This window comes from Apodemus sylvaticus, chromosome 23 (genome assembly GCF_947179515.1).
Source record: "Apodemus sylvaticus chromosome 23, mApoSyl1.1, whole genome shotgun sequence".
In the NCBI taxonomy this organism is placed as follows: domain Eukaryota; kingdom Metazoa; phylum Chordata; class Mammalia; order Rodentia; family Muridae; genus Apodemus; species Apodemus sylvaticus.
The window spans coordinates 10,240,398-10,254,701 of NC_067494.1; the positions used below are offsets into that span (position 1 = coordinate 10,240,398).

At 43.8% G+C, this 14,304-nt stretch overlaps 1 protein-coding gene across 1 annotated transcript; it reads right to left on the reverse strand.

Annotated features, from left to right (window-relative positions):
• Positions 1-43: 43 nt before the first annotated feature.
• Positions 44-13,194, reverse strand: Vnn1 (vanin 1). The gene is made up of 7 exons (XM_052169394.1): positions 12,810-13,194; positions 10,600-10,730; positions 9,463-9,655; positions 7,908-8,199; positions 6,365-6,723; positions 2,604-2,774; positions 44-930 (listed from the first exon to the last, which is right to left on the reverse strand). The coding sequence occupies exons 1-7, from the start codon at positions 13,023-13,025 to the stop codon at positions 754-756; spliced, it is 1,539 nt and encodes a 512-aa protein (XP_052025354.1). The 5' UTR covers positions 13,026-13,194; the 3' UTR covers positions 44-753.
• Positions 13,195-14,304: the final 1,110 nt, after the last annotated feature.

The window sequence follows — 14,304 nt, forward strand, 5'->3', positions numbered from 1 at the left end:
TTTGTATGTTTGGATTGCTATAACAGAGAGCCAAAGACTGGACTGTTTAAAAGAGAAATTTATTGCCTCGTGATTCTGGGAGCCTGGACGTCTGACACGTTGAAAGCAGGTTTGCTTTCTCCTGAGGCCCCTTTCCTTGTGGTAGATGACCATCTTTTTCTGTGTTCACAAGGGCTTCACTTGACGCTTGCCTTTGTCCTGATTTCTTCTGAGGATATCAGTCATATTGGATTAAAGTCCATGCTAATGACACCACTTGAGTCTTTATGGCCCAAGATACCAAGGCAGTCACATTCTGAGGTTGTGGAAACTGGGACTTGAACTTAATTAAAGCTACAGGATTTGTTCCATGAGAGAATGGAAATGTATTGTTGAGATAAATACTTAATAGCCCAAATGAACAAACACATTGGAAATTTTAAGCATTACTGAGTAAGATGTATAATAGATTCAAAGCTCTTGCAAATCAATATTAAGATATTTTGAAGTGCCTTTTAACTGTAATTTTTATTTCTTCTGAATAAAACACGTGTGGCTTTCATTTGGCTCTTCATCTCAGTTCCAAGACAGACCAACGCTCAAGGTTTTATTGTTTATCCTGAAATGTATCTGGTGTGTATATGTTTCTCTAAAGAAGGGGGACTTTATTTGCTTACACCCTAGTCCACCGTAGGCAAGCAGGTATTTTTTTTTCTGCATCCACCAATTTTAAATTTTCTAAATAAAATTTTTAAAAAATGTAAAAAAATCACATCAACACAAGTAATGTAGAATAGGTGTCACAATGAGCATTATTATCAGCGAGTGTGCTAGGAGGTCTGAGGACGCATTCGATGCCCAGTCCTTGTCATACAACCTCCCAAAGAGACCGACTGTTAACACAGGCCCAGACGTCGGCTTCAGGCTAACCAGGCGCCCATCACTTGACACCTGATTAAAACACAGTAAAGTACATAAGGTCCATTTAAGTTACAAAAATCCCGTAGTGCTTTTAATAAACAAAAGAAGATAGTTTAAAGTAATGACCCAATTTCGTTCTTTGGATATTTAAAAATGTTGCAGGGTATAAGAAAATTTGACATTGGGTCATTTATTATTTAATACACATAATCAGTGCCTAATAATATACTTGTCTGAGGAAGCATCCCCAGGAATTAATAAGCATAAAAATAATCAGAGGTGGCAGTTTGTAATCCAGTCCATTCAGACTCGTTAAGGCCACCACAAATAGTCAGTAGCAGTGGACCGAGGTGGGGGTTACACCACATCTATTACTCTGTCACTGGTTTCCCACTATCTCTAGCCTCCCATGGTGCACCCTCACCCCTGCAATCACTTCTATAAAGAACCTCCCATGATGCGCCCTCACCCCTGCAATCACTTCAATTGGGAACCTCCCATGATGCACCCTCACCCCTGCAATCACTTCTATAATGAACCTCCCATGAGGCACCCTCACCCCTGCAATCACTTCAATTGGGAACCTCCCATGATGCACCCTCACCCCTGCAATCACTTCTATAATGAACCTCCCATGAGGCACCCTCACCCCTGCAATCACTTCAATTGGGAACCTCCCATGATGCACCCTCACCCCTGCAATCACTTCTATCTGGAACCTCCCATGGTGAACCTTCACCCCTGCAATCACTTCAATTGGAAACCTCCTATGATGTGCCTTCACCCCTGCAATCACTTCAATTGGGAACCTCCCATGATGCAGCCTCACCCCTGCAATCAGTTCTATCTGGAACCTCCCATGACGTACCCTCACCCCTGCAATCAGTTCTATCTGGAACCTCCCATGGTGAACCCTCACCCCTGCAATCACTTCTTTTGGGAACCTCCCATGGTACACCTTCACCCCTGCAATCACTTCTATTGGGAAAGGGGACTGAGAGTGAGACTTTTGCAGTCAAGAAAGAACCCTGCTGGGAAGACATCTTGGGTTATGGACCAAGCCACTATTTCTGGGATTTGGAGGTTTTCCTTCTTGCAAACAATAACCACCCCTGAATTCTCTCCTTCAGCTTTTCTTCCTCCTTTTTTCCTGTAATCTTACTGAGCATTAAACCCCGCGGTAGTAAGGGACTTCTCTGTTGAGTCCAGTCCTGAACCATCCATCTCTCACTGAATCTCCTTCCTACTCAGCACACCTTGGACAACCCAGACTCCATCATACAATGGCCCAAGAAGCTTTCTTCATTGTTAAGAGAGATAGAGAAAAAAAAAGGACGTGCTGATTATATTAATTTTCAGGCAAGAAATTCAGTCAGCTCAGTATTTTTCATGATCCTCAAAGATGATGTTACCCTTTTGAAATGGGGATGGATATTTATGTTTGGAAGAATTTGGGTTAAGTTTTGATGTCAAATGCCTCCTAGGGGACTGGAGAGGTGGCACCTTACCTGACTGCTATTCTGAAGGTCATGAGTTCAAATCCCAGCACCCACATGGTGGCTCACAACAATCTGTAAAGAGATCTGGTACCCTCTTCTGGTGTCTGAAGACAGCTACAGTGTATTTACATATAATAAATAAATAAATCTTTTAAAATGCTTCCTATACTAAATTAATTGGCTATAACAAGCAAAGATTGTTACCTGAAACTCCCCAGGTGCAAGCTGAACTTCACTCAGCAACACCTCCGGGAAGACATACTGGGTCCCGAACGTGCCGCTGAGGGAGAACATTTCGAACCGGGTAGAAGCCGTGTCCACTGAACTGCCGCAGGTGCTTAAACTGGTAGTTTTACATTTAAGCAGAATGCAGATCTAGACAAGGAGAACAAAAGGAGACGTCAGAGACAAGACAAATGTAGAACCAGCTCCCTCGGATCCCTCTGCGGTGTTGCCATGGATCAAAATGCCGTGCTATGGGCCATGTTAGCTGTAGCTTAAACATGTGTGAAGATGTTTTAATTCACTCATTAACTTGATACTATCTACTCTGAAAAACTAAAATCATCAAAGAAGCTAGATATGGTGACGTATGACTGTAATCTCAGTAATCTGGAGACCAAGTCTGAAGAACCAAGAGTGAGTTCGAGACAAATCTGAACTTTATAATCAGGACCAGATAACAGGAACCTGTTTTTATAACAATAATAAAAGGAAGGGAAGGAGGGAGGGGGAAGAGATGAAGAGAAAGAGATGGAGGGAAGGAGGGATGAGGGGAAGGATGGAGGAAAAGAGGGAAGAAAGGAGGAAGGGAAGGGAGGAGGGAGGGAGGAAGTTGAAATATTCTGCTCTAAAAGTGGATTCTCGCAGCCAACCATTGGACTGAGCACGGTGCCCCCAATGGAAGAGTTAGAGAAAGGACTGAAGGAGCTGAAGAGGTTTGCAACCCCATAGGAAGAACAACAATATCAACCAACCAGACCCCCCAGAGCTCCCAGGGACTAAGCCATCAACCAAGGAGTACACATGGCTCCAGCTGCATATGTAGCAGAGGATGGCCTTGTCAGGCATCAGTGGGAGGAGAGGTCCTTGGTCCTGTGAAGGTTTGATAGATGCGCCAGTGTAGGGGAATAAAGGGCAGGGAGGTGGGAGTGGGGTGGGTGAAAGAACACCCTTATAGAAACAGGGGGAGGGAGGATGGGATAGAGGGATTGGGGGGGAGGAACCGGGAAAGGGGGGTAACATTTGAAATATGAATACAGAAAATATCCAATAAAATTTTAAGAAAAGAAAAAAGAAATACTCTGTTCTAGAAAACTCCCTCTGGGCTGGAGAACGCATTCAGTGGTTAAGAGCACTGACAGCTCTTCCGAAGGTCCTGAGTTCAAATCCCAGCAACTACCATTAGTTATTAGTAATCCCAATAACTAATATACTTAATTATAAATTATTAGTAATCCCAATAACCAATATACTTAATTATAAATTACTTCAGTCCTCAGTGCTTCCTGTAATACACTGTCAGAGGAAACAGCTATAGACATTTTAGACCTACGAAGAATACCTCCATACTACCATTCTTCTCACAAGCATCAGTTCTAGAAATTTCCCTAGGTCTCCAGACTAGATTCAGTTCAGCAACTAGATACTCTTCCAGCAAAACACACACAGGACATTCTCTCAGGTGTCACCCCTGCAGAACTACCCTCTCTCTTGTCACTCTACTCCCCTGGGCAGTGTTTCTCAAGTGGACAATACACTCTCCTTGTTCACCTAGTCCTCAGAAAATGAGGCAGCATGGCTGACGTGTTTACCGTTTACACAGTAAGCAATATGTCGCTAGCAAGCACAGTTATAGCAAGGCAGAGCGGTTAGTCCCCAAGTACGCGACTCACGCAGCCTGGTAGGGCTTTAATGAGGCCAAGCAGAGATGCTCTGGGAATATACAATGAGGTTGCTGACCTCTCCGAGGGATGGCAGAGGGCCTGCAGATGCAGGCAGTATCCTTCATGCCAAAGATCACAACCGGAAGTGGAGCAACCAGTGAGCAGGCAGGAGCCACCATTAGAAAAGAAATAACAGCTTGAGGCTGAGAGTGTGTGTGCAAAGGAGCACAGCACAGGGAGCACGTACCAAGCCCTTCTGCCTGCCTGAAGCATTGGATTTGTCAATTAGTCGTTTAGTGGGGAATTTTCAGCGAGAAAGTCATAAAATCAGAAAAAGCATTGTAATTTATTTTGCAGTAGTATGAAGACTAGAATAGATATGGCAGAAACTGTCAGTGGATAGCCCTGTGAGGAGAACACTGCAATATTCTGAGAGAAATGGGTTGAAAGCCCAACTAAGGAATCAAAACACAGGCTCTATCTAAGCCTCGCTCTTCCTGCTGACTGGGAGATACCTGTACCTCAGGTATCTCCTCAGGGGTACCTCAGGGGTAACCCACTCTGCTAAACAGTCTCAGGGCAACTCCACCTGTATGAAGCCCTGAGTACACACTTGGTGTTAAGTTCTTTGTAAAGGAAGACAGGCATTGATGGCGTACACAGAAAATCCCCAGACTTGTCCAGGCAGGATGTATCCTAGGTACTACATTGTCCTTTCTCTGAAATGTGAATAATTGTAATATTGCTGTTGCCTCTACATCGGCTCCTCTCTCTAGTTTCAGCCTGGACTCCTTTAGATGATGTGCACTGATGTGGAAGTGTGAGCAAAAATAGCAAAATCCAAAAAAACAAAACAGAAAACAAAACAAAATAAAACAAAACAAAGGAAAACAAGAAACCTTTCCTCCCCAAGGTGGTCTGAATAAAAATACCCCACACAGGCTCGTAGATTTTGGATGCTTGGTCACCAGGGAGAAACACTATTTGAAAGGTTTAGGCGTTGTGGCCTTTTTGGAGGAAGTGTGTCACTGGGGGTGAGCTTTTGTTGCAACATATTTCCTTTCCATTCACATTGAGGCAGTGAGAGGCCAGTGATTGGAGGGGAGAGAGGGGGAGGAGGAGCTAAGGGAAGTGAGGTATGGGGAAAGAGAGACAGAGAGACAAAGAGACAGAGAGAGACAGAGAGAGAGAAGGGAGACAGACAGAGAGAGAGACAGAGAGAGAGAAAGGGAGACAGACAGACAGACAGACAGACAGACAGAGACAGAGAGACAGAGGGGGTGGTGGAGGGAGGACTAGAGGAGCGGAGCAGAGAGGGAGATGCGGATATCCAGGTGGCTTCAGACATATTTCTGGTGTTTTGTAGAGGTTAGAAAATTGGGATAAGACCTTTATCATTGTAAATTGGCATTATGTAATTGGGAGTTTTATATACATAAATACATTTGGTTAACTATTAAGATTAAGAGTCATGCTTTACCGGGTATTTGAGTGTGGGGCGGGAGTGCGGGATTCCCACCATTTACAGAATCTATGGCAGAGAGGAAACACAGCTGGGATGCTGTGAGAGCTAGCAGAAAGAGATTGTCAGAAAGCGACAGACAGTGAGAGTCGCCCTGAGCTGAACCCGCCTGGACTTGGTGCAGAGGCCTGGCGGGGCGGGGTACTCAGTATTAATTATTTACCCCTACAAGCTTTGAGGTTTCAAAAGCCCAAACCAGGCGCAGTGACCCCTTTCCTGCTGCCCACAGATCCAGATGTGGAACTCTCAGCTGCCCTTCCAGCACCATGTCTGTCTGTCTGTCTGCGAGCTGACTGTCCCCACCATAATGATAAAGGACAACACCTCCGAGACCCTACGAAAGCACCAACTGTAGCTTTCTTTTATATGAGTTGCCATTGTTGTGCTGACTCTTCATGGCAATAGTGACCAAGACAGCACCAACCTGTTTTGTCTCATCAGTAGAAACCCTAACTTCCTGAAGCAAGATGTACATATCCAACACTAAAGACCAACTCCATTGATTATCATCGACACTTAGTCCTGCTCAGTGTGGCGTCTTCTGGCGCTGACATTACCTGCAGATAATACTGCCCCTCCACCGTGTGCAGCCCGTCAAATGCCCCAAGGGCATAGACCTCGTCGGCTCTCTTCTCAGACATCTGGTAGCTTAGGTGACAGCAGAGATCGTTCTGGCAAACGGTGTAATTTCCTGAGATCCCTCTCAGCTCCACGAAGGTAAACTCATCAAAAAAGACAGTGCTCTGAAATTCCTGGTTTTCGGTTGGGGACGCTTCTACACTGCTGGCATAGGAAGTCCAGTTCACCGGGGAATGACGCGGGTGAGACTCCAGCTGCGTGAAGAGGAGTTTTCCTTCCTGGGTTTTCCTGTCATAGTGAAAGGCCCTTGGAGAATCAGGGGCATAGATTCCACTTCCTGGAAATACGGTAGGAAACGAGAAAATAAAGAGACTTCATATCGGGGTGGTGGTGGTGCACACCTTTAATCCCAGCACTTGGGAGGCAGAGGCAGGCTGATTTCTGAGCTCGAGGCCAGCCTGGTCTCGAAACCCTGTCTCGAAAAAACAAACAAACAAACAAACAAAAAAGAGACTTCATGATCATCACTGGAATCTAAAACTCATGGTTTCATTCCCTCTAAGCAGTATATTTTATTAATTCCCTTAAAATATACTGACCAGGGACATAGACAAGATGAAACCCAATAGGACATGACAATAAAAACACCTTTAAAGCAAGAATTTTACATACATTGGAATTTTGACAATAAAGAAAAGGTGCACTTTCCAATTGAGTAATATTAAATAAATCCAGCAAATGGAGGTATGTATTATTTTGATGCTTATTATTTTATTCCCTTTGGATTATTTTTTCCTTTTTGAGATAGGGTCTCTCTATGTAGTTCAAGCTGGCCTTCAATTTACTATTTAGCCCAGGCTGGCTAAAGGGCCTACTTTATTCTTCTGAATCCTAGGATTACAACTGTGCAGTATCCTACCCAGAGACAAAAAATAGTTTACCTAGAGACTGAATGGACAGCATATCACCAACTAAATATTCAAAACTAGGAGTTGGGCTACAGAGGTGACTCAGTTTAAGAGCACTGGCTGCTCTTCCACTGAGAGGCCCTAAGGACCTAAGTTAGAGTCCCAGCATTCACACGGTGGCTCACAACTGTTTGTGACTCCACTTTCAAGAAACCTGATGCACTCAAAGGCTACTGCACACATCTGTTGCATAGATATACTTGCAGGCAAAATACACACACATACACACACACACATATCCATATATATAAGTATATTGGATTAATATATGTCTTTACTACATAGTATATATATATATATATATACATACATATATATATACACATATATCTTTATTACATACTATATATATCTTTACTACATACAACATATTATATATATATATATATATATATATATATATATATATACATATATATATAGTTGAACAAATCGTTTCTATTAAAAGACTACATTAGCTTTAAAAATTTAGGAGTTAGAAAATAAAAGACGCACATCCTGTTTTTTTCAGGTGCCCTTTCTAACTGAAGTTTAAAGGCCCCGTATTACCCACCTGTCATCCTATTCAAGGGGTTATGCAGGTTAGCCGCTAGGAAATTGACCCCCATGCCCATCGCCCAAGCAGAGTGGAACTCAATGGCTGCCAGGTGAGGAAGAACATCCATCCAGGCAGTTGGGAAGATGATGGTGTCCACGTGGAAGTCTGTCACCAGGGCGACAGCAGGATCATGGAAGAGAATGTCGAAACAGGTGAAGATGCCAAACTTTCCAAAGGGTGTGTCAAAAGTCACAGTCTCAGGCTCCACGGGGGCATTGAATTGCTCTTCTCCCATGAAGAGGTTTTGCTGTAATGAACAAACAATTCAGGGGAATCAAAGTCTGGGAAGCTTCCTTGTAGAGAGCCCAATAAGGGGTCCTGCACTGTCTGGCAGGAACTTGACATTGACCAAGGACATGGGCTTCAGGCAGGAATCTGACATTAGGGCATAATAGGGACGTAGGTTATGGCAGGAATGTTTAACTTAGAGTGGAACAAGAGAAGCAAGCTTCAGGCGAGATTCTGGGCTTGGACAAGGAAGCAGGCTCAGGTGTTTTGGACATCCTTACACACCCTTGGAAACAACTGTCACTAAAGTGAATGTGGGACTTTGCTTACTGCCTTGACAATTTTGTGTTTACTGTCTTGCTTGCTCCTTATTGTACTACTATTGATCTTAATTCCTGCATGTAATTAAATTGGTATAAAGGTGGATTGGAAATTATTAAACCTGCCTTCAGTCTCAGAATTGACCGGGGTCGTGCTGCAATTTTATCTAATTGTCTCTTTCTTTTCAATCCTCACTCCTGTGCTGGAGACCCTGTTGACTGACTGAGCGGGCTTGGTTTGGTCACTTCCTGAGACGTTTCTGTACACATAAACCACATTCATTCAACACTTCATGTATGGCCGCTGTCTTTGTGGAACAGCAGCCCCTTAGAGCATCAGAACGGCTCCAGTAGAACAGAACCAATGACTCCCTTCTCAGTACAGATGGTGTGGGACCGTGCACTTGTGTACACATGCGGTCTCCGATCTTAAAAGTAACAGTGAAACAGACAACTATTGACGACACACCTCACCCTCGCAGTGTGCAAAGACCTTCCTTCTCTCCTTTCTCAGGCCAAAATCTGTTCCATAAGGTCTTTTTAGCTCACCTTTGACCCATTACCTAGGCACAGTTTTAAAAGTCAAAGCCTAAAAGGTAACAGAGTAGCTCAGTGAAGGTGGCTTCAGGTGACTGTCACCGACCCCAGATGACCTGCTCCTGGGTTGCTGAACACACTGGGAATGACTTAGGTCTCCTTACAGGAACTCATCACATCTTAATACTGCCCTCTCTGCTGTCACCACTCCTCTATAAAACATGTTTATTATTGTAAATAATTATTTGATTAATTAGTGAATATTAATTACTATTAACAACTATTGATTAATTAATATTCATTAATGTTGATTGTTATTAATTAGTATGTTGATTGATTTTGACTAATTAATATTGATGAATATCTACACTGATGCATATTAATGTATATTGATGAGTGTTAATTAATCAATTAATTAACTGTACCTTATGGTATCGCGCAACCAGTTTACCCTGGGAATCAAACACCACATTAGTGTTGTACTGGAATCGGCCATCAGGCGGACAGTTAGAGTCACTGGTGTTGCATGGTTTCTTGTCCCCCATGTTCGCCACGACATAAATGAAGTTGTTCTTGGCCAAGCAGCTGAGTCTCTCCTGCACTGGGGTAGAGCCAAATCTGGTCCATATTTCCATTGGGAGAGAATTTTTTTAAAAATCTAGATTAGATTTTAACAAAAAAAAATCTATGGTTTGGTATATATAACAATTCAAAATGGTGGGTAGGAAGAAAAAGACAACAAAAGGCTTCAGAGGAAGCCAAGAGTGGGAATTTGGCTGTAGGGATATATTCTGGGGTTAATCTATCCATACTTATTTCCGAATCACAATATGTATCGAATTTGTAATTATACATATTGTATGTTTGTTTTAGAATGTCTGCAGCATACTCTGAATATTTAAAGCGAATCCTTCTGTGGTCTGTTCATGAAATAAGGCCTGATAGGAGACACACTAGGAAATCCTAGGCAACAAATTCATGACTCAAAATTCAGAACTGGAGGGAAGCCAGAAGATAGCAGAATAAAGAACCCTCCGGAATCTGTCTCCTAGACCCGACTGCACTGCAGAACCTGTCCTGACTGGTCTGCAAATCTGTTGCCCAGTCAATGGCCCAAGTCATCAACTCTGTTCTGATTAGCAGTGGCTACCCACCTCCCAGCCCCAGCTACCCTGTAGTAAGACTGCTCTTTCTGCCACATCTCACCACCATTATGTATGACGCTGCCCTAAGTCTAAAGAACTAGGACAGATGAGCACAGATTAAAACTTCTGAGACTCCGAATCCCCTTTGAAGTCTGTTATCTCTGCTATCCAATGATAGAAGCAGAGACCTGACCAATACAGGACCTGCTCAGTGTCTTCAATTCCTTTTCCCGGTAAAACCAGAAGAGGTTCATAGCTGAACGGGGTCATGGGTTTGTTCTTTATTGTTGTGTCCTTGAGAATTTCTTATATGTCTACAGTGTAATGTGACCATATCTGTCTACTCTCCCCCTCACCACAACTCCTCCTCATGTTCCCCCCGCCCCACTTGATACCCTCTGTATACTGTTAGTTTACCTTTTCGGGTTATCACAGGGTATCCAGTTTACTTCAGGGGCTGGGATATCCTCCAGATATGGGTAGATAGTATCCCTGGTGAAACGCACGCCGTATATACCATCTTCTGGAGTCACAATGATGTGCGCACCCTGTTAGAAACAGGAGTTAAACCATTTCTCAGGTAGACTAACTCTCAGAGGTGTGCTGCAAGAGTTGAGAAACTAAGTAAGTGGTTGGACGGGCATAGTAGAGGAGCTCTGTGAGTCGAGGCTAGCCTAGAATACACAGCAAGCTCTAGGACAGCCATGATGACATAGAGAGGTCGCAAAAGACAAGGTTGGGGGAGATGGGTATTTTTCAATCTTATTCTTCAGTTTTCTCCATTTTTTCTTTTCCCAAGCTGTTTGCTTGTGTTTTGTATTGTTGTGCTGTGCTGTGAGACAGCATTTCTTGTTGTCCACCCTGGCCTCAAACCCACAGTACAGCTTCCTTATCTTACAGTCCTGATCTTCCTCTTTCTGCCTCCACCTTCCAAGTGCTGAGATTACGTGTGTACATCTGCCTCTCCCAAGCACTTTCATTTTCTAATCCTACCATTACCACACCGGCGACTTGTTAATGCACACTAACAGCTGTCTACGCCATTCAGAGCTCTGCAATCCCATCCTCCTCTTAATTATAAACCCATTTGTTCCCCCCCCAAATCAACCCCTCTTTGAACTTTGGTCAGTTGTGCCTGGCTCAACTGGATTGATGCATCACTCTATCCCTATTTAGTACCTCAGAATTCTCCTGCTCCTCAGGAGGAAGGACACCATACACTGGTCACTTAGCCTTGCCTAGAGGCAGCAGGCTCTTGGGGATTGGAAATTGAAAATTGCTGTGGCCTTTAAAGAAACAGTAGGACTAAGGGTGAAATATCAACATGTAATAGTATATATATATATATGTATATGTATATATATAATATATAATATTATATATATAATAATATTATATATAATATATAATATACAATATAATATATATGTATATACATATATATATGTATATGTATATATATAATATATAATATTATATATATATATTTATATATATTACTTGGAGACTGGGTCTCACTGTGTATATAACCCTGGTTGGCCTGGGCTCACACCTGCTTTTGAGGCCCTGGGAGTAAAAGCATATGCTACTATACCGACCATACTGGCGGGTTTATATTTGTTACTGTTAACCATACTTTGCATGTCCCTGGTGTATAATTGACCTGTGAGTTCTTACTTAAACCCATCTATCTAAACCACACTCACATTGCAAAATTTGCTTTGAACTTCACACTTCATCCAACTCACGGACATTAGCAGACATAGTGCAATTAAAATGAACGGTTGACTACGAAACATAGTGTAAGGAAGGAGTGTGTAACCAGTGTGTTTCAGGCAGTAAGGGATGTCTGTGGTCTTACACTCTGAACACCCCAGATCTTGCCAAATGGTAAACTCACCCAAACACAGTATGCTGAAGTTATTGCAGTCTTAAAAAAAAAAAAAAGCAGCTGAAGGGGGAGGGGGAAGGGCATGACTGGAGAGATGGTTCCCTGACTGAGATCACTGGCTGCCCTTCCAGAGGACACAGATTCAAGTCCCAGCACCCACACGGCCTGGCACAGTTCCGGGAGATCCAATACCTTCTTCTGTCCTCTGTGGGTACCAGTCACACCTATGGTATGTACTCTCAGGCAAAACACTCATACACATAAAATAACCATTTTTCAAAAAGAGAATAGCAAACGGTCTCTGTGGTGTTTATAGCGTTCCCTTTATGTACAGCAGAAAGGGAAAAAAACAAAATACTGACTATTTAGTTTTTCAAAGTCCTGCTGAAATAATGAGCAGGATGTTATTTTCAAACTCTGTTCCCTCCCTTTGTTAGGATGTGTAATAATAGTGTTTAATAATTTTTATTAGATACTTTTTTATTTACATTTCAAATGTTATCCCTTTTCCTCGTTTCCCCTCCAAAAGACCCCTATCCCACCCCACCCCCCCCCTCCCCTAGCTTTTTAAGGTGAAAGGATTCTGATTGTAAAACAAGAGCTTGGCTATGCTAATGCAGTGAGCAGAACTGACCCAGACAAGAACCAGGTTTCCCGGAGAGCCACCCCTACCCCTGCCACCCGGCCCCTCCCCCACCCTCGGGACTCCGTGCTGCGGAGGAAGGAGAGAGGATACCAGCTTTGCCGCCGACACGATCGCTACTTCCAGAATGTCCAGATTCTGGTTCATTAATGCCAGAGCCTCGCTGTGAGACACCGGCAACAGGGTGTCATTAGGTTGGATCACCGCATGCTCGTAAACAGCCGCGAGGAAAGTGTCCAGAGAGCTGGCTTTTAAGACACAGAAGACAGAAAACACCGCGACACACGCCAGCCACCTAGACGTGCTCATGCTGAAGTCCAAAGACTGCGGAAAACCAAAACCTCGCTTGGTACTTTTATAAACAAGGCTCGAGTCACGTGGCTCCCAGACCTTGGTGTCTTCAAAATAAATTTAAAAGGTTAATTTTAAGAAAACTTTGTCCCTGAAAGCAACAGTTTCAGAAATGTCCTTGGTTCTCCGGTCGGGAACGCAGAAGGGAAGGGAGGTTACTTAACTCCTCCTAAGTCAGCCCCCACCCAGGGCCTGGAGGCCACACCTGAGGGTGGGACAGAAGACCAGTCCCTGTCTGGCGAAAGATTCGGGACCTTAGATTTTCAGGGTAAAGGTGTGTTATAGCTATCTCCCAGTTTCAGCCCACCTCCGAACAGATTTTATGATGATCCCCTCAGAGGGGAATCTTACAGAAGCTTTGATTAGGGCTCTGTGGAAGCCCTCTGTGGAAAGCTATTTCTTTGGCTTGGTGGATACCTAACATTCCAAACTACCCAAGAGATAAGAGTTAAGAGTGCATCTGGGCGTGGGAAGGTTAGTCACCTAGCCAAAGCGCCACCCCTCAGAAAGGTGAATTCACTTCAAGCCAAGCTAAAGAGACGGGGAGAACAATCATCCCTTAAAAAAATAGTATGCGGAGCCCCCCACCCCTGTCCCTGAGGGCAGTTGCTCCTAAGCCATCTTAAGGTTCTGTTGGCTCAGAAAGGTCTCTCTCTCAGATTCTCTGTCTTTCTGTCTGTCTCTCTGTTTTCTCCTCCTCCCCTTCCCCCTCCTCCTCCTCCTCCCCTTCCCCCTCCTCCTCCTCCTCCTCTTTCTCCTCCTCCTCCTCCTCCTCTTGCTTTCAGATCCTGGCCAGAGGCAATTTGTATCCAACCTCCAATCCTAACTCAAAACAACAGGGCTTCTTTGGCTTCTTCGTTGTTTTGTCTCCTCCAGGCAGCTTCTGACATTTACAGTTTGCCTGTCCCTGGGTTTTCTTTAAAATCAAATAAAACTGTCTTTGTGTTTTGGTTTTCTGTTTGTTTTAGAAAGGTGAGAAAGCATTTTGAGACTGGGTGTAATGATGCAGGCCTTTTCTCTCTCTCTCTCTCTCTCTCTCTCTCTCTCTCTCTCTCTCTCTCTCTCTTTTTAATTGAATATCGTCTTCATTTACATTGCCAATGGTAAAACCTTTCCCGATTTCCCCCCTTCCCTAAGACGCCCAACCCTTCCCCCTCCTCCTTGCCCCTGCCTCCAAGTTTATGCCCCTCCACCCAATACACTCCCTCGCCCCCCCCCTCGTTTCCCTTTGTTGGGG